General features: G+C 36.7%; 1 protein-coding gene across 1 annotated transcript in view; it reads right to left on the bottom strand.

Annotated features, from left to right (window-relative positions):
- The window catches only part of LOC135464334 (uncharacterized), a 97,733-nt gene that overhangs the window by 56,323 nt on the left and 20,899 nt on the right, over positions 1–20,511 (bottom strand). Inside the window, 24 exon segments of the mRNA XM_064741764.1 lie at positions 236–484; positions 2,252–2,374; positions 2,935–3,063; positions 3,681–3,812; positions 4,657–4,785; positions 5,338–5,454; positions 5,873–6,001; positions 6,249–6,497; positions 6,849–7,026; positions 8,270–8,484; positions 8,977–9,196; positions 10,106–10,243; positions 11,867–12,043; positions 12,712–12,816; positions 13,184–13,386; positions 13,969–14,091; positions 14,485–14,607; positions 15,618–15,764; positions 16,304–16,467; positions 17,136–17,272; positions 17,503–17,663; positions 18,047–18,172; positions 19,051–19,372; positions 19,956–20,081. Of these exon segments, the coding sequence (XP_064597834.1) occupies positions 236–484; positions 2,252–2,374; positions 2,935–3,063; positions 3,681–3,812; positions 4,657–4,785; positions 5,338–5,454; positions 5,873–6,001; positions 6,249–6,497; positions 6,849–7,026; positions 8,270–8,484; positions 8,977–9,196; positions 10,106–10,243; positions 11,867–12,043; positions 12,712–12,816; positions 13,184–13,386; positions 13,969–14,091; positions 14,485–14,607; positions 15,618–15,764; positions 16,304–16,467; positions 17,136–17,272; positions 17,503–17,663; positions 18,047–18,172; positions 19,051–19,372; positions 19,956–20,081 (3,922 nt within the window).

The following is a 20,511-nucleotide window of genomic DNA, read 5'->3' as shown; positions in this document are numbered from 1 at the left end:
TGCAGTAGGTGTTTTTTTTTGATTTTTGATTTGAGAAATAATGTTTTAGTCTTCATGCATCTTAATAATGCTTCATATAACTCTAAATCAGTACCAGCCAATCAAACATTTACCTTCACACACAGTTCACACAAACATCGGCTACTATTTAATTCTATTACTCACAGTGAAACACATAATCCGTCTTTAAAAATGACAAGATACTGACAGGATAAACCAGTGAATATATACGTACAGGTGCAGTCTCCTTCCAAGCCATTGCCCGTGTATCCTCTGATACATGTGCATTGATAAGATCCTGGAGTATCTACACATTCTGCATTCACATCACAGTCATTGTAGTCCTTATTTGCGCATTCATTATTGTTCCGGCAAACACCATTGACCTTTGTGTATCCCATTCTACAAATACAGTCGTAGCCGCCGTCCGTATTTTGACAGTCCTCATTACTTCCGCACACTGGACCTGCACACTCATTAATATCTGTGCAAACAGAAAATTGAACTTCACACAACCACTGAACATAGGTTAACCATTTATGTATTTATTTGATTGGTGTTCACTTATACCACAGTGGCCAGCATTACGATGGGAGGAAAGCAGGCAGAGCCCAGGTGAAACCGACGACCATCTGCAGGTTGACTTTCCCCATGTACAGCCTGCGAGGAAACCTGCACGAGCTGAACTTGAACTCAAGTGACCGCATTAGTCAGAGGCTCCTGGGTAATTGGGCCACACCGGCCCTCTAACAACTTTGGCCACCTAAGCCCCCATAGATTAACCAATAAAACATGACCAATGCAGCATGTTTGCTCACTGTAATAAAAAATAATTGCAATAATAATGCATGGTTATCTTTCTTTCAAACTTAAGGAAAAGGTGCTCCAAGGCTTATAATGACCTCTTCAGTAATTTACAATTTTGGATAGTTCCCCACAAGCATGCATTTGTGCAGCTTTTCTGCTCATCTGGCTTTAAGTTTAGAGAGTGAAAAACATGAAAAACTCCACATTTAAAGTAGACACATGTATTCAACTAGTACACTCTTTGAACTAACTTGTACAAATTCCCTGTTTCAGGACTCACAATGTCACACATGGAAAACACTGAAGCCAACAGAGAAAGTTTTTAATGGTACAGACTCAATTGTGATATCAACAAAACCATTAAATGTAATTCATACTGGTGAGTAATATGTGACGCCACTTCTTTATTTCTTGGTTTTTAAATGAACAGTTGTTTGTAGTATTTGGTTTCTACAATTGAATAGAACAAAATTACATCAATCTGAAACTGCCAAATAAATACTGAACTAGAATCTATCATTTCTTATTAAGGTCTGATGAATGTAGTTCTGGTATGGTCTTGAAATGAAATATTGAACTGTTAATACTGAAATTCACTGGTACCGGTACTCGTTACAGAACTAGTTTTTCTTTACTTTCCCTCAATTCTCTTTTGTTGTTTCCATTTTTTGGTGATATTCTGTCTAATTTAGAAATTCATACATTAGTGTAAAATAATGTAAATTCATCCCCACCATCTTAGAGGTGCATGTAGACAGTGCTTTTATTCCAACACGTTACAGAAAGAAAATATTCAGTATGTAACATCAGAAATTAGAAAAACGTTTTCAAGTCATTAAGCTGGCATAGCAGCAAACATTACGCATAGATACAGTGTATTAGCAGTAAATCATCCCAGCAAAACTCTCATTCTATGTGTATTCTATGTGGTCTGTAAGAGTATTTTATAGGTTGAGGCAGTATTAGACAGTATTTATTTATTTATTTGATTGGTGTTTTACACCATACTCAAGAATATTTCACTTATAAGATGGCAGCCAGCATTATGGTGGGAGGAAACCGGGCAGAGCCTGGGAAGAACCCATGACCATCCGCAGGTTGTTGGCAGACCTTCTCACTTACAGACGGAGAGGAAGCCAGCATGAGCAGGACTTGAACTCACAGCCACCGCATTGGTGAGAGGCTTCTCAGTCATTACGCTGCACTAGCGGACTAAGCAACTGAGCCAAGGAGGCCCCCTGCATAGCCAGTAAAATGTGACTTTGTAGATATAATGTCATTAGTGTCAAGGCATTGTCTCAGTGAAAAACACCTTGCCCTACCTGGCAGCAAGAGCACCTTCCATCATTCATATACCATTTATGAGACAAGATGTGCATAGGTAACATTTTCAGCATCTCCATTAACACCAAGATTTGTCAGATTTGTAACAAGATGTGCATACCTGTACAAGTTTTACCATCTCCTTTGAAGCCAAAATTGCACAAACAAGAGTAACTTCCAACAGTATCAGTGCAACTAGCATCCTCATGGCAATCGTCTGTCTTTTCTGAGCACTCGTCAACATCTACAGAGAAAAATTAGCATGTTTCCACAAGAATGCACCACATCTAAATCCAGTCTTTATAGATATACACCACAGCAGGCATAAATAGGGTAAAATTACCTTAAAAACATAAAATCATGGACAAATAAGGTGAAAAAATACAAAAGTGACATGTTGGGAAGAAATTTTAAAAAGCACTATCAATCACAACATTTTGGTCATGATATTTGAAAGATTACTTCATCCAGTCAACTGTTACACATGTTAAGTTATACAATTTCACAGGTACACTCTTTAAAAAAATGTTCCATTCATTCACTTAAATAAAACTACTGTACATGCCCTAAATCTGTAACCAGCAGCACTGACACATGCTGTAATTTTTATGCAAATGAGAGAGGACACTTTAGACAGTTAGTAAAATACAACTTTAAAAAAAAAAAATCAGAATTGTTTCTATATTTGAATTCTAGTTTCTGGAAAATCCTGAATTTCAAATCAGCTTGTACATGGTTGAAACTATCCATGCCCTCCTGCCATATCTCAGTCTTCAACCTTAGCAGTTTCATAACAGATCTTACTCTGGCAGTTCATGTTGTTGCTGGTGGGGCTTGCGAATCCCTCCACACAATCACATTTGAAACTTCCTGGGATGTTAGTGCAACTGGACATGTAGCCACAGATCAAAGGTCTACTGCATTCATCTACATCTGAAAGAGAGACAGTAATACAACATGACAAATGACGCCATACTCACTGACAAACTAAGATGACATAGTTCCACTATTCCACATCTGAATGAAAGAATGAATGAATGAATGATTACCAATTTAGAACAGGAGCCTATGAATATTTTCACATTTTACTCTTATACGTACATCTATTACTAAGGGAGTTAATCCACATGAACTTCACAATTCATACTTATTGGTAAAGAGCAAACAGTTCCAATATTTCACATCTGACACATAATGTGCTTCCCTTTTCTCATGTTTGCAGTCAACATAGAAGAATGCCTTCAGAATATGTTTGAAAATAAACCTTGCAAACATGTGAAAAGGTAGAAGAAATACAATATTATAGAACTATCAACGTGGACATCATCCTCAGGAAATCCTCATTTTCCCATCATTAACAACACAAACACTTTATACTTCCCTTGTATTTTCATGTGAGAGTACTAGTTAACACTACAGTTTCCTTTTCATTGTTGACAAAACATTTTTACTATTGTTTACACATGGTACATGTACTTCTTATAATATTTCTGAATTGAAAATTGAGGTAGTGAGTATTCAGACAGGTATTTACGCAGAAATCCACTAACCCTTGCATACGTTAACTCCATCCCCCGTGAATCCATCTTCGCAACCACATGTATACGATCCCACTGTATTGTCACATTTGCTGTTCTCAGCATCACAACTGTTAAGCTGGTCTTCAGAGCATTCATTAATGTCTGATAACGAAAGTAAACAAAGGGGTTAACAAGACGATGGAGTTTTCTCTCAGAACAAGTATTCACCCTGTACTCTGTACATGCTGTACTCGGCCAAACCAGTCAATAACTAAATACCGTATTCCACCTAAAGTTTGGCTTGTCAAAACAACCCTTCACAAGTACATGAAGACCCGAAATTGGACACTTTGGAGCCAAGACTTAAGTTTTTCATTTTGATTAAGGACCATATCAAATCTTACCAAACCTTTCCAGTGGCACAATCAGAATCAATTAGAATCATTCGAGGTGCAATTTGAATGCTAAACATAAGGCGAAATACAATTTTAGTGTCAAGGTATTTGACAATAGTAAGATTGAGTCCTTTCAAGCCCTATATCCAAAATCCAATTTCTTCCAAGTTTTTTCTTAGCCTAAAATTGATTTAACAAAATATGAGTACTTCCAAGGATTTTTCAAATGTCACAAATAGGTCTAATGCAACATGCTGTTGTCTTTATACAAATGTCACAAATACGTCTAATGCAACATGCTGTTGTCTTTATACAAATGCAGCAACATACAGATTATATAAACTCACGATGCACTTCTGTCTAACACAAATTAAAACAAATTTAAAACGCTCAAGCTGACAATACTTTATGACTGATCAAAGTTTGTATAAAGCATGTTATTTTCATGGTTGTCCAAACATATCATCTAATTCTTTTTATGATAACCACTTACAAATCAGACTGAAGATATCACAAAATCTATTAATGATTGCCATCTCTGTAACAGATTGCTGTAAAAAGTAAGACGCTTATGTTAAAGAATTACAGATAAGCATTAAGGAAGTACTAACCTATGCAGTTTTTGTTGTCAGCATCCTTTGTGAAGCCTGTATTACAGTTGCAGTTATAGCTGCCATCTATATTTTCACACTTAGAATTCACACCACAGGGCTCATCTAACGTTTCACACTCATTCACATCTACAATGACAGTACAATGGATTAAAAAAAGAAAACCGAAAAAAAAGCAAAGTTTAAACACATTGTATATGGCAAGAGTGCAATAATTTAATAGGATATCAAAACCCATCGGAAGAGGGCGATTCCCCCAGCCCCTACTTTCAAACACCACTGCTTAAGACTATGGCAATAGGACAGCTACTAAACAATAAAGAAACAGCATCAATGACAGTCTTCCCTTGCACAAGGTTTTCATGAAAATTGTTTGAAAAATACAGGCAGCCTTACACTGAACACAGCTCATTTTCCTCAAGGTGTAACTTTTGCAAACTTATAGATGAAATAAAACGAGAATGCCACATCCACATTTTACCTACTGGGGCCAACACATCCGTGAAGTTCCACCAAAGGGAAACCTCAAGAATAACTACACTGTAAATCTCCCAGTTCACTTAGGAATCCAGATTTTTGTGATCAAACAGCAACATCATTGAAAATAATTCATGGAATAAAATGAAATAAGCTCTGCACATAAACATGTTGTCCCCAACACATCCCTGTTACTTTATTTACCTTCACACTTGCTATTTTTCTTTGTATATCCAACCTTGCAGGAACAGGAGAAACTTCCTTGTGTATTGCCACAAAGAGCATTATCTCCACAGATGTCTGAATCGCATTCATTAATATCTGAAACAGAAATTTACAAGTCAAATACATGTAGTTACCAACAGGTTATAACTATTGTAGCGGGAAATGCTACAGTGATAAAAAAATAAAATTTATCCATTTACTTATTTGACTGGTGTTCTACACCGTACTTACAAATATTTCATTTATTTCATGTATAATATTTCATTATGGTGGAAGGAACTGGACAGTGCCCGACGGAAACCCCCAACAATCTGCAGGTTGCTGACAGACCTCACATGAGCTGGACGAACTCACACTGACGGGATTGGCGAGAGGCTCCGGGGTTATTGCACAGCGCTGACAAGCTTAACATCTCACCCTCAAAAAACAAACTTATAAATAAATTACAGTTTACACAATAAAATGTTCTTGTTAGACACATACAGTACAAGTTCTTGTTAGACACATACAGTACCTTCACACTGTTTGGAGTCGAGTCTCTTGTATCCTTGCCTGCATTCACACTCAAAGCCGCCGTTGATGTTTTTACACACAGTTGAAGGTCGGTGACAGTCATATCGGCCAGACTGACATTCATTCACATCTGAAAAAAATAAAATGAAATCAAAAAAACTATATCTTACTTAACTTCACTGATCTTTCAACAGACTATTAAGCAAAAGAACTGAAGCTATGGCACATACAGATGAGTCTGGCTATGCACAGTTAACAATATTGTCTAGATAATGTGAAAGATGTGCGGAGTGGCATTGTTGATTTATCTTATTGTCGTTTGTCACCATACTCAAAAACTTATTGACATATAAGATGGCAGAGGCCACTGTACATACCTTCACACTGATTAGATGCATTCTTTGTATATCCCTGCTTACAGAGGCAGTCGTAGCCTCCGTCTCTGTCCTTACAGGTCGATGTATCAGCATCACAGTTATCTTTTCCATCGCTACACTCATTGATGTTCACGCAATCTCCACTGGGCACCATCTCAAATCCGTCTTGGCATTCACACCTATATGAGCCATCTGTGTTAATGCACTCTGTGTTGGCACCACACATTTCATCTTCACACTCATCAATATCTGAAAGAAGACATGGAACATCATGTGAATGGTAGAAAATGAGATGGTGTACACCTACGTTTTGAAAGCTACATATACCTGTTGATACCTGTGGCTATTTTGCATAAAAACTGACAGCATTTGTAAAAGTGTTTGTTAATGGTAGAAACTTAATGAAGTTGTCCAGCCAACATGACTTTAAACTATTGAGAGCATTAAATTAGTGAGAACATCACACCACCTTCAGTCACACTTTGAAAGCTTTGTTTTGATGGCATGACAACATTATAGTTTCACTAGTTGACTGTGACAACAATAGCCTATCACTCACAAGTGGAAATAAATCGCCTGTGGTGTGAGAATTGGTCTTACCTTCCCATGTATTGTTAGGAGTCTTTCTAAAGCCATCAACATAGCAGTCTCTAACGCCATCCCGGATTTCACACTTGCCGCTCATGGGGCAGTTTAAGTCTTCACAGGCCATCTCTGCACCAGCACTTTGACAATTACACTCTTGACTACAATCCTCATTAACGACCCTGCTTCCAACCTGCAGCATACAAAATCACAGCCCATTTCATGTGTGTACATTTATTGTCTGGTTGTTTTAACCCCTTATTTCATTCACGACTCTGCTTCCAACCTGCAGCATACAAAATCACAGCCCATTTCATGTGTGTACATTTATTGTCTGGTTGTTTTACCCCTTATTTCATTCACGACTCTGCTTCCAACCTGCAGCATACAAAATCACAGCCCATTTCATGTGTGTACATTTATTTTCTGGTTGTTTTAACCCCTTATTCCAGAATTTTGCGCTTCATACATCAACACGCTCAGATTTATTTAATACCACTTAGCAAGTTACATGTGCTGATGATCTTTCCCTACCTGTTAACTTTAGCATGTCACATGCACATGATGAACAGTCCCTACCTGTTACATTTAGCATGTTACATGCACATGACGAACATTCTCTACTTGTTAACTTTAGCATGTTTTATGCACATGATGAACAGTCCCTACCTGTTAATTTTAGCATGTTACATGCACATGACAAACATTCCCTACCTGTTACATTTAGCATGTTACATGCACATGACGAACATTCTCTACCTGTTAACTTTAGCATGTTTTATGCACATGATGAACATTCCCTACCTGTTAACTCAGCATGTTATAAGGACAGGGGAACCTTTTCCACTTGTTTATACCTTTAGCACCTTATATGCACTGATTAACTTTGCTCATCTGCTGCCTTTAGCATGTTATATGCATTGGTGAACTTTGCCTACCTGTTTACACTTTTTACACAACTTTTCTTACCTATTACCTTTAAAATGTTACATGTACTCGCAAACTTTACCACATGTGTGAACAAACATACAGAACTGGCTGTAATATTGTTAAAAGGTGAGATAAGACTGTCTAAACAATCCTTCATGCATCTCAATAAACAATGAGAGCTGGGGAATGTTCAAAATCCCTGTCCAGGACTAGGGTTGAGCCCGAAGCTTATGTGCCTTAATGTTGTAGTCTTCTCTCAGCCACATACCATAATCAGCCACATATGTTACATATCAGACTAAGGATAACTATAACCTATCTGTTTGGGGATACATATAACATCAGTTTATTTTATTTATTTATTTCGATAACCATAAATTAGTTAGGGGATGTCTATAATATCAGTTTGGAGATGTCTATAACTTCAGTTTGGGGATACATTAAACCAATACCATCAATTTGGGATGCCTATAACAAAGCTATCAGCATATAACTGATCAACTTACAGAGTAGTACTTTCCGTCCATGACACAGCCGCAGGTGGATGCTGGGGGAGTTACACACTTGTCATTGTCAAGAACATAGCCATCTGTACAGTAGCACCCATCATTGCAAAATGTCAGCTGATCAGTACAATTGTCACCAAGGGCACCACACGAAATGGGGCAGGATGGTCCACACAATCTGTATTCACTATTTGGAAGGTGACCGCAAAGACTGGCTGCAAGTCAAATGTGGAAGAAATTCATGCTGATATGTTAACACTTTATAATTTAGGATAAATAACATGTAGCCCATAACAAGGATAGGATATCTATTGTGTGAATCTGCTTTACATGTATTTCATGCATCTATAAGCAGGCTAAACATCAAGCAGAGAATTTACACCTGGCTTAGATGTCTTACATGTAGGTATCGGTGAATACTAAGACTGGAATGAATATTAAATTTTCAACTACATCTACTCCTTTGGTAACAATCACAATCAAGGGTCAATTCCACAAAGCAATTTTTCACCTTCTAAAGAACTCAGTATAAAATGCAATTTATAGCCCAAGTGGATCGAATTTTAATACAGGTATATTTGTTTTACATTAACATTTAAGGTGTTTCAAATTTTTTACTCTGGACATACATGAAAACTGGCTGTGTGGAATACTCCACAGGCATTCTGCATATCATAGCTGATCTTGAGTCCCCAGGTCATACTTACGACACCACTTTTCATTCCTCTTTTGCACCATCGTGGCAAGATCGTTAGGGTCAAATTGCTCGCCCATATAGGCGTGGCATGCCACGATGAAATCCTTGAGTGTTTCACATTCGACTTGGGAGGGGTCAGAAGATGAGCAAAGCTTCTCATTACAGGGTGTAACGAACAAACTGACGAATTTGCTCATGCCCAGTATATCAATACCAGCCTTAGTACACCGCTGAAATAAAGGGGAAATTACCACATGTAAAGACAGGTGTTGGCCGTTTCTGACATTGATCAGTCAAGACTATCTGACCCAGCAAGAGCTACTAAAAGTCTAAAAGTTTTTATCTGTTGTGGTTTGATGTTTATGCAGATATATCCTGAATGTAGCAACCATTCCAGAAACTCATTCTGGGACATATTTAAGCTTTCTTCTTGCTACTAGGCATGTTGGCATATTGGCCTGTCCAACAGTTGTTATCCAGTCATGGGTTGCAACGGCCATACATCACAAACATGCCTTTTCCATATCAATGCAAAATCTGTCACCTTCAACCAATTATTTACATCAAAAAATTACATCAAGTTCACAAATATGTCATGAGTGGTCCTATAAGGAAGATCAATCAATCAGAATCAAGCAAAATGTGTCTCTTGGAAAATGCTAAATTTTAGGTGAAATTCTAGGTATTCTCTACATTTATCATCATTCCCATCATTCCCATTTCAGCAACACAACTAATATTTCATGATCTTCCATTTTATCCGCCTCTACAAACATTAACGCAATGCCTTTTCTACACAGCTAATACATACCCTAATTCCTCAAGCTTTTGGCACATAAAAGAGCAGCATTCAGCGCGGCCATTTACGCCCATTGATTTTGGATACGAAACTACATTTGTTGGATTAACCAATTTCAGGGTTTCACTTCACATTATTTTATCAGTCTACACAGAATAATGCCTTTGGAATATGTTGAAATAAACACCTTGCAAACATGCGAAATGGTTGAAGAATTACAGTAGCCATGACGTATACAACTGTTGTAAACAAGTATACTGCTTGTTGTTTATTATTTGTTGGTGGTGGTGTGCAAATTGAGTAAAATGTTTCCATGCATACAATCATTAAAAATACCTACACCAAATATACCATCTTCTTTAAACAAGTTTCCACAGAATGCAGACGCCTGTGTACAGGGATCTATCGTGACTTCCTCACAGGAGCATAATGGGCCAGAAGACATCAACCAAGACAAGGCATGCTGGTTTGCAGCCACCTGGTAAAAGTGAACAAATAATGATTTAATACTTTACACAAATCTCATACTGTGCTGTGCTTAACATCCCCCACCCATAAAACTTTTAAGGGACATATTTTTACTTGGTTAAAGCTAAGATTTATCAATGGGATCTGATGCCTGAAACCCATTAAAGTGAACCCTACTTACATGACTTAACAGGTTATCCTCCTACAGTGGACCTCTCCAGATTGACAAACAGGTGTTTATAATGGCTGCTCCCAGATTAGCAAGTAACATAACTGATTTAGAGACACTCAATAAATAAATTATATATCTATTGTGTTAATATACACTGCTCAGTCCCCCATAACTGTATTAATTTATTTATATGATTGGTGTTTTCCGCCATACTCAATCCATAAATACTGATAACAATAATGTTTTGGGGTCACACTGCATAATTATCCAGCGTACATATGATCTTTAAAAAAAGTAGTTCCGGACGATAAAACCTGTGGACTACCCACAATGGCAGTTTGCTGAAACCAAATGTCTACGGTCAGAAGTCAAGGAGGCAAAAACCACATCCTGTTACATATTTATCTGACTATGTACCAGCATAAGCCTCCCTGATGGTTCAACATAATATGTATAATCAAACTCCGTGGTACAGAATGGTGGATGTGACCCCTCAAGGCCGAAAGACCTTGCATGCTAAAAGAATCCCCCACATCAGAGATGTTGACATGTGAGGGGGAAATTATTACATATTTATTTACTAAGAGTTCACTGTCATTACGAGACATAAATCTTGCAGATCTTTATTTAGAGAAGGGAGAGGGCTTACAATTGAGATAATCAGAGAACTATCAGATAAGCAAATGCTATAAAGCAAAATATGGCAAGGAGAAACTAAAATGAGGTGTAAAATATGCAGATAAGATTTAACCAATTGTTTTTAAGGATGCTCTTAAAGAATGTCTAATTTGTAATAAATCACATCCTCATTTGAAGGATATAGTCAACAAAAAAATGAAATTGATATCATCCAGTCTGTTACTATGTGTCTGACACAACTTTAACGCAGAGGGATCAGAATTTGTACAAGGAAATTCTTGAAGAACATAAAAATTAAAAGCTTATAATAAAGGTGATATAAAACAAGTAATAATGGAAATTCCACATAAACAAGCATGCCATTTTGCTGAAAAACAGAGGTGCTTCAAAACATATGATATTTAACCAATACAGATTTGTTCACTGCACATAGTAACTGAATATTAAATTCCTCTCATATGGTCTTTAGCTCATGAATTTCTCCAATACTGAGGGTGAACTTTCAGAAACACCGGGATAACACATAAGACTCCTGATAAAGCACCTGAAGACTTGTGTGTGATTCTCCTTTTCCTAATTCACAATATCCACAGAAAAATGTCCACAAGTGACACTCACTGAAGTTATTGCAATGATAACATCAGTTTTTAAATCTCACTGGTCACAATTCATCCTCAATGCTACATGCAGCTATGTGTACGTCTACTGACGGGAGCGGAAGGAAGTTTGCTGAGATTTACAGCCTCCCCGCTGCTTCATCCACCCAGCACATCCACCCCATCCCCAAACCCCTGATCGTGCTGCATGTGTTTGTGAGCTCACCTGGCCTGTAAAGTTGGAACAGCTATCGCCTGCTGTGTAATCATCTTGGGCATTGCCATTCAAGTTGCCACACAAACCACAACTGCTGCTGGTTTGGGAAACTGGGTACCTGACATCAGCTTCATTTCTTCCATCAAACCTCACAGACCAGTGTTCTAATCTTGGGGAGGTTACAATCTGAGGGCAGAATTCAAAACAATCTTATTTCACTTCTTCCTACAGGTATTTACTACTTTTCAAGCATCTACATAACCATTTCATGAAGCATTTTGACATGTTTGAGTAGTTCTAGACAAGCAATGTTTAATATAAAAATGCAAGTAAAACTACCGCATACATTTTACCCAATTCTACATAAACCTTCATGGTGCCAGCTGGTGTGTTATTTACTATTTTGCCATTGTATAAGTGAAATATTCTTGAGTGTGGTGCAAAACACCAATCTAATAAATAAATTTATAATTTCATGCATATGTACAGGCATTTAAGCATTGACATGAACAGTTTGAACAAAACTCCAACTGAGGTAAACTCACAAAACACTGTATATATCCCCTTAAATGTGACCATTTGCAAACTACCACACTGTCACTGCTGCTCTGGATTTACCCCCAATGATGCAAGTATTTTATAGACAACACGACCATGCAGCAGTATCCCAAACACTATTTCTCAATGATAATTGATGTGGACTTTAAATCAAACATTGTTTGATATGTTCTTTCCATTTACTTATTTACCAGGTTAAAGAGTTATGTGTACTGTCCTTAACTGGTATGGCTTAGGTAATGAGAAAAAAAACCCATATTCAGCAAATACAGATAGTAAAAAAGAAATAAACATACCACAAAATCACCCTGTCTTTGTACAACAAAGTCACTGTCTGAGTATGGCAGGGAAATTCTGACACCATTTACAGATACAATCCTGTTTTGGCCAACTTTCAGAACCTAAGAGCATAAAGAAGTAGATAATTCTATCAGAATATAATGAGATAATGAAAAGTCAGTTATCCTACATGTATGGCAAAGTTTGCCTGCAGGCAACATTGTAGAGAAACATTATCAAATTTGCAGGGGAGACTTCATTTTGCATGTGCTTGTAACTAGTGGCTTCAGTCAGAGATTTTGTCCATTTTTGTTTCACATTCACAGTATTTCTTTAACACAGAGCTAGTTAAAAGAGGCTTGAAATTTACTTTATTCATTTATTTGATTTACGATAATGGTGTCATAAACTTTGCTTGTAGGAAACTCTTCATAAACTCTGTATCAAAGAGGACAATACAATGGAAGAGATATCAGAAAACTGACTTACATTTCCAGATCTCCTTATGATGATCTCGTTTAACCTGGGTGTAGCAAATGCCATGCTTTGTGAAAATGAAGCTTCAATGGAGTAGGTGCTTCTGTTACCACAGTCAAAGTCTGAGAGTTTATACCGGCAGGGTTTGGTGACTGGCAGAGTGAGCTTATCAAATGTGGTATAGCTCGCATCCATAACAGAGCACTTAGCAATTTCTGAAAGTAAGCAGAAAAACACAATCACTTGTAGTTACAGAGATTCATTAGTTGTAACAGAGATTAATTAGTAGTTACAAAGACTCATTTGTAGTAATAGAGATTCATTAGCAGTTACAAAGACTTATTAGTAGTAACAGAGATTCATTAGCAGTTACAAACACTCACTAGTAGAAATACAGATTCATTAGTAGTTAAAGAAATTTATTACCAGTTCCAGGTGCATTAGTAGTTATACAGATTCTTTTGAAATTACACACTTCTACATGTAGATAGCTGCATCCAACAGTGTATGTCTTTCACATACCGTCACAGTTGCACTTGTAGATGCAGTTTTGCTGGAAACAGCTGTGTTTCACTTACTTTCACTTACACAAATTGTTCACTTGTTCACTTGCAGCAGTATTACATACTTAAAAATGTTCATCTACTCATCATTACAGAACTGTGGCAAACAAAGCCTATATGTTCAAAAATGTAAAATCTTTCTCTTCCCTCTGGAAAGTGTGCTAAATCCATGTGCTTAGTGTTAAAAATAGGTTAATTCAAGATGGATGTAAAGTAGGTAAGTTGATTATTCACCTGTACACTGGACGCCATCACCAACAGACCCATCTCTACAGGTACAGGTGTATGATGATTCAGTGTTCAAACAATCAGCCAACTTATGACAGGGACCTGGCACTTCATTACACTCATTGATATCTGCACAAAATAAAGACATCAAAACTTAGTTCTAGCCCATTCATACAAATAGATATCGGCAAAGCCATATCACTAAAGAATTATTCACTTAATAAAATTAACGACTCACATGCTTATATGAAAAATTGATTCGGTCAAATGTACACACTGAGCTTATACATCTTGCAGCAAAAAGAAACAAAATCTTCTGATAAAATTACCAGAGAAAAATGAAGAATGACTATCAATAAAACAAGTCCTGGTGTGTGCAATTCAATATTCTTCCATGTTTAAAGACATCTTCTGGTCTTTACGAAAAATAATTAATCTTAATTAATTAATCTGTGTAACAAACATATGTTTTCCATGAAAAGATATAAATATCTGCCACAAGTAGCAGAACAATCTTAATACCTATACAAGTTCCACTGTTTGAATCCATTGTGTAGCCTTGATTACAGATACAGTTGTAGGAACCCTCGGTGTTCTCACATTCAGAATTGTCAGGACATAAGCCCAAGGCACACTCATCATCATCTGGAAATATAAAGCCATGGACATCTGACATGAGACTATTTATTTATTTACTTCATTGTTGTTTAACACCACACCTAAGATTTTTTTTTAAAGTTAAGCAATGACAATTAGTTTTATGGAGAGCCTGGGATAAACTAACTGGAGCTGATTCACAAAGACATTTCTAACTTGAGTCAAAATTTAAAATGTTGTCACAGTGCTGAGTTTTTCAATACAGAAGTTGAAGATACCACTGATAAGGTGATCTAAGTTTAAATTTACAGGGCTCGAACACAAGCTCTAAAACCATATTTCATGTTTTAATTAAGTTAATAATTAGCTTTTTGAGCCCCTGAACTTGTTAGGCAAGTCACTGGCCCCATGAATACAGAGGAGTGGATGAATCAACAAATTCTCTAAGGTCAGAATTGAACTCCCACCTTGTCTATCCTGGTTGTGTTTTAGCCACTTGGCACTTCCCAGGCTCTCACAATCAGGCACAATTTCAAATTTACTGTTCAACCCAACATGTCAAAATATCACCTGGTTAGAGTATTGCTATTATAGTTGAACCTGTCTGAAATGCTGAAATCCTGCTTTTTGTATGATGACAGCCTCGACAACATGACTTATGTTGTCATTGCACCTATCATCTATCATCACAAGATTATACCTACCCAAAATGTCAGCAAATAACTACTGGGAAGAAGAAATGTTCAGGCAATAAACATGCTCTCGTTATCAATCTGTCTTCATTTATTATTTTCTTTTCCACTCATTTATTTAATGATAATATTTTTTCAACACGCACACTAGGCTTCTCAAGCAATGATTGCTGGACTCCTAGATACAACGCAGCCAAGGACAGGCCTGACCAGTCCAAATTGAAAACTTCCTTACAATGTTTCTTTTTCAAATTGTAATTTCTATGTCCCAAAAATAAACTCTAAACTTTTAGGAAGAGGTCCCATACCACAGACTTGAGCAGAACGCCACCAGATGTACATTTGACACTGCAAAATGCTACCTACCGTAGCATTCTCTGCCATTGGCCCAGACTCCAGGGCGACCTTTTCCTTTAAAACCTTCTTGACAGGCACACTGGTAATACCCATTCCTGTTAATGCAGTCCGCCTTTTCATGACAGTCATTGAATCCAATGTCACACTCATTAAGATCTTAAACAGAAAGAAAAAGAGGGATTTCTCTATCAGCAAAGGCTTCCTTTCAGCAAGGCTTTCGTTCGGCAAGGCTTTCTTTCTCAAACATTTACCTAAACCATTAACCAGATACTAGCAACCTGACTAAAATCTCATGAATTTCGGCAAATCTGATATACATCCGAAAATCAAATTAAAAATCTTGATAAACTGCATTGAAAGTTGCTCTTCCTTATGCGAAAAGACTGAGAAATTAGGGTAGCTGGTATAACCTATAGGTTTGTCCACACAGTACATTTAGAATACACCAAAGTAATACAGCCTCTAGAATTATACACACAATATCAATTGCATTAACTGGCATTACCTATAGGTTTGTCCACACAGAACATTTAGAATACACCAAAGTAATACAGCCTCTAGAATTATACACACAATATCAATTGCATTAACTGGCATTACCTATAGGTTTGTCCACACAGAACATTTAGAATACACCAAAGTAATACAGCCTCTAGAATTATACACACAATATCAATTGCATTAACTGGCATTACCTATGGGTTTGTCCACACAGTACAGGCTGCCTAGGCTCAAGCTTCCTGAGCCACCATTTTCTTGAGGACCAAAGGAAATTGAGGTAACTGGCATATCACCTTGGTTACCAAACACTCCAGCATCCACGCGATCCTTGTTATCCCCAACGTCACAGTTGCAGTTCCTGTAGCAAGACGCAATTTTTCCTATTTCACGACATTTCTATTGAATTTCCTTTCACATAACTATTGCATTTGTGACTTTTAAACCATATAAATTCTGTAAACAATATCATATTCTACACTACTTCAAATTTCTGGTCTTATTTATAAATTTTTAAAAATTCCACCAAAGAAAGGACTGATTAAATACAGCAAGTAATGAATTTTCTTTCACATAACTATTGCATCTGTCTTTTAAACAATATAAATTCTCTCAACGAGATCCTATAATATACTACTTTTCTGGTCCAATTCAAAGAATTAAAATTTAAAAATATTAAAAAGGTTTTAAATAATCCAAACAACGATAGGACTGAAGCAATACAGCAAGTAACAATTTCTTTTACATAACCATTGCATTTGCCTGTTTTAAACAATATAATATTCTAAATCACTTTTCTGGTCTAATTTATAAATTCACAAAGTTCCAACAAATATAGCACTGTTACAATACAACCAGCGTAGTAAAACACCATTTCTGAGATTAACCAGACATCCTTGTAAAACAGTCGCAAAAAAAAAGAGCATTCAACTTTAATCCCTGGCGTCTGATGATTTTGTATTTAAACCTAGTTTACATGGGGTATATCTTGTGAGAAATTCAGGCTGGTTTGTCATATCTGCCACATACCTGACTTCCATAGCAGCCCTGCCATCATCTCCGCCACAACGATTCTGCTCACCACAGCTGCACATTCTGTTTTGTCGAGCTGACCCAAAGGTGGTTACATTCTTCCCTCCAGCCTTGATGGAGAAGGCATCTGAGAACTATACATCAAATACCAAAGTCAGACTTCCAGCTTATGTTTAAAAAAGACAATACTAGATGAAATGTTTATGTGCATAGATGAAATATCACACATAACGTTTAACAAGCCAACCTATATTTCTATATTTGTGATCTGTGAATTTGTGACTTGAGACAAAACAACCCCTTCTCCCCCCCCCCCCCCCCCCCAACAACAAAAAAAAAAAGGAAAAAAAAACCTCTATCATACCTTGGTTGATCTGCAGCTGAATTTCATGGGCAGGTAACACTTTTCAGACTCACTAACAAGAGCCTGGATTTGCTCAGGTTTCGCTCCTACATAGACAACTGGCACATCTTTAGGTCCATTCACTGGTACCTCCTTGACATCAGTGGGCACAACTGTCACTCCTACAATACAAAACAGACTCATTACATGAACTCCTCAGTCCATGTAAACACATACATGCTGCACTTGTACATACATTGACACAATTCACAAGTACGCATACATCATGATGTCATCAAAGTAAACAATTACTAGCTTTTACACTTAGAATGGCAGTCAAGTTCACCTTCAGCTTATTCCAAAGGCAAAGTAAATTAAAATAGTCACCAGTTATAATTAGCATACTTCCGTGATTCCATAGCTTTTACGTTATTTATATGCCAGAGATATTCAGCTTTGAGACAAAAGTTAAATCAAGGGCAAAAGCCAAGTGGCAAGAGTACAAATATATAGATTTATGATCCCCACAGAAATATCTGAACTTCTGAAATATCCAGGTACAAACCTCTGCCTGGGTTAGAATCCATGTCACAGAAAACAATGAATGGATCAACGTTGTTAGACGGTAGAATCAAAGCCTCTCCAGTCTTGTAGCCAAATTCCATGGCCTCTTGGCAATCTTTTGGTAAACCTGTAATAAATGAATCAATAGATTTTGTTAATGAAGACACCTAACAGCAGGATAATGTTTATTTTGGTACTTATTTGAAAAGGGGTTTAAAAATGTCCCCTTCTCCACCCCAAACTCACCCCACTGAAAACCACTGATGTTTAGCAGGTACATGCATCTGAATAATCTCATAACTTAAAGCAACCGCCAAACCAATAAAAACTGGATTTCTCATTTGCTAACCAGCTGTGGCTGGAGCGATCCTTTTGACCACAGCAACCAGCCCCATTTGTATCATAAGTCACTCACACTTATGAAGTAAGCAAAAATGATCAATATTTACATCTGTGCAATAATCACAAGTGAACAATATTTACAATTGTGTAATAAGTACAACTGAACAATATCTACAATTGTGTAATAATCTCAAAAAATAATATTTGTAATTGTGTAATAATCCCACATTAAATGGGCATTTAATCTAAATTGTGATAATATTTAGGAATATATAAAAATTATAAATATGACCAAAATTTAGGTTGAGCACATTTGTTGAAACACCAGCTTTAAACACCATATTCTAGTGCAAATATATTTATTAAACATGTGATACATCATCATATATAACACTGTTACGCAAAGACAAGATATACCAAAAGGTTGTCCCAAATACCCACCATGCAAAAATCATTTTAATGCGTCTTTTTATCCTTAAAGAAAAATCGAAAATAACGCTGAAGACCACATTTACCAATAACTTTTTGGACTCATCTGAACTTATAAAATTTTTTGTTTTCTCCACTTGATCTCATAAAATGTAGCCAATGAATTTCAAAGCTTTACCAAAAATAAGTGCCTATTTTGGCTTCAATTAAAATGAACAAAAAATCAAAACTTACCGAAAGGTTCTGGTCCACACCGGAGGTTACCCACTGAGAAGGAAGCCTCAGCTCCGTCCCCAGTCACTCCATCAGATTTCACACCTGTCACAGGTAAGATGTCTCTGTTTGTCACAAAGTCTCCTTCTTCTACTTCCATGGGGCCCTCAGCGTCACACCTGCATGTTTTATTGTCAGGGCAAGTGCCCAGTACCACACAGGCACAGCCGTCCTTGTCCCCATTGTCAGCCCCAGCAAACTTGGTGGACACTGTACCGTCGTAGCCGAGGAAAGCTCCACCAGCTCCCATGAGGGCAGCCTTCTTACACTTGTACTTCATGCCCTATAGAATTATCGGAAGACTCAAAATCAGATTTATTCTAATGTGAACATTTACTAATTTTACAAAAGGCTGGCATACAGGTGAACCAGTTAGAAGTACTGGAAAAAAAGGCAAGATATGTCCATTTTGAGACGTCAGAATAATATTACAGGACAAAAACAATCATAGTAATTTTGTTGAAAAAGAACAAAACAACACACAAGTCGAACTTTATCTGTAAACTTTTTCCAGTTGACACATTCTTCAATAAATGTCCGGAAATCTGTCAAAAAGTTCACACACAGGACAAGAACAGCCAAATAAAATGTACACCTGTAGGTTATTTTATACCTGTACCTATGGTAAAACTAATTTATATACATCATAAATAATTTTAACAAAACCAGTAGATGATACCCTTTAAAACTGAAATATATTCTACATATACATATTTTCTCCATAGAACCATGGAAAGGTGATACAGAAACATATTTTACTTCTGTTTTTTTTTTTTACAAAAATATATGTGATCACCAGTATTCCTCTTAGTGCAATGAGGATGTTCAAGTTATTACATAGACATGTAATAAGAATGGGTAGTTACCTGTAGACAGAACTCTGACACTTGAGCCAACTTGTTAGCTTGTTCTGGAGTTACTTTGTTCTTGTATGTAATTTCTTTCTCAAGCTTGGAATCTTTCACAGGGATTTCATCCTGTTTTGGTCTAACCTATTAAAATAGAATATCAGATCAAGGTTGTAGTAACAGAATCACATGGCTTTTTGTAATACTTTTTTACATATCTAACTCACCAACTTCTTTCTTTTAAGTTATTTTTATTCTTATAGTTATGTCAATGAAGGACTAGCATTTGTAAAACCACAAAAGACATTTGCGGCATATGGATAGAAATGCATATTGGTATCTGTTGTGATTTTCACAACAATATTGATAAAGATCATTGTTATCAAAAACTACGTGCTCCAAAGATTCATCTATAAAGAAATACTATATTTTGTTATTGTGATATCCATGCAAAGCTAGACCACTTTCTTTTCACTTTCAGGACCTTCTTTTATGAATTTTGACGATACAAAATTGGTTGCTTCTATCATAATTTGCCTAATAGCATAATAAAAGTGTTGGTGAAGTAAATTTT

The sequence above is a fragment of the Liolophura sinensis genome, chromosome 1 (assembly GCF_032854445.1).
Source record: "Liolophura sinensis isolate JHLJ2023 chromosome 1, CUHK_Ljap_v2, whole genome shotgun sequence".
NCBI lineage: Eukaryota > Metazoa > Mollusca > Polyplacophora > Chitonida > Chitonidae > Liolophura > Liolophura sinensis.
Note: the sequence above shows the minus strand (reverse complement) of the source record. Positions and strands in the feature narration are given on the sequence as shown.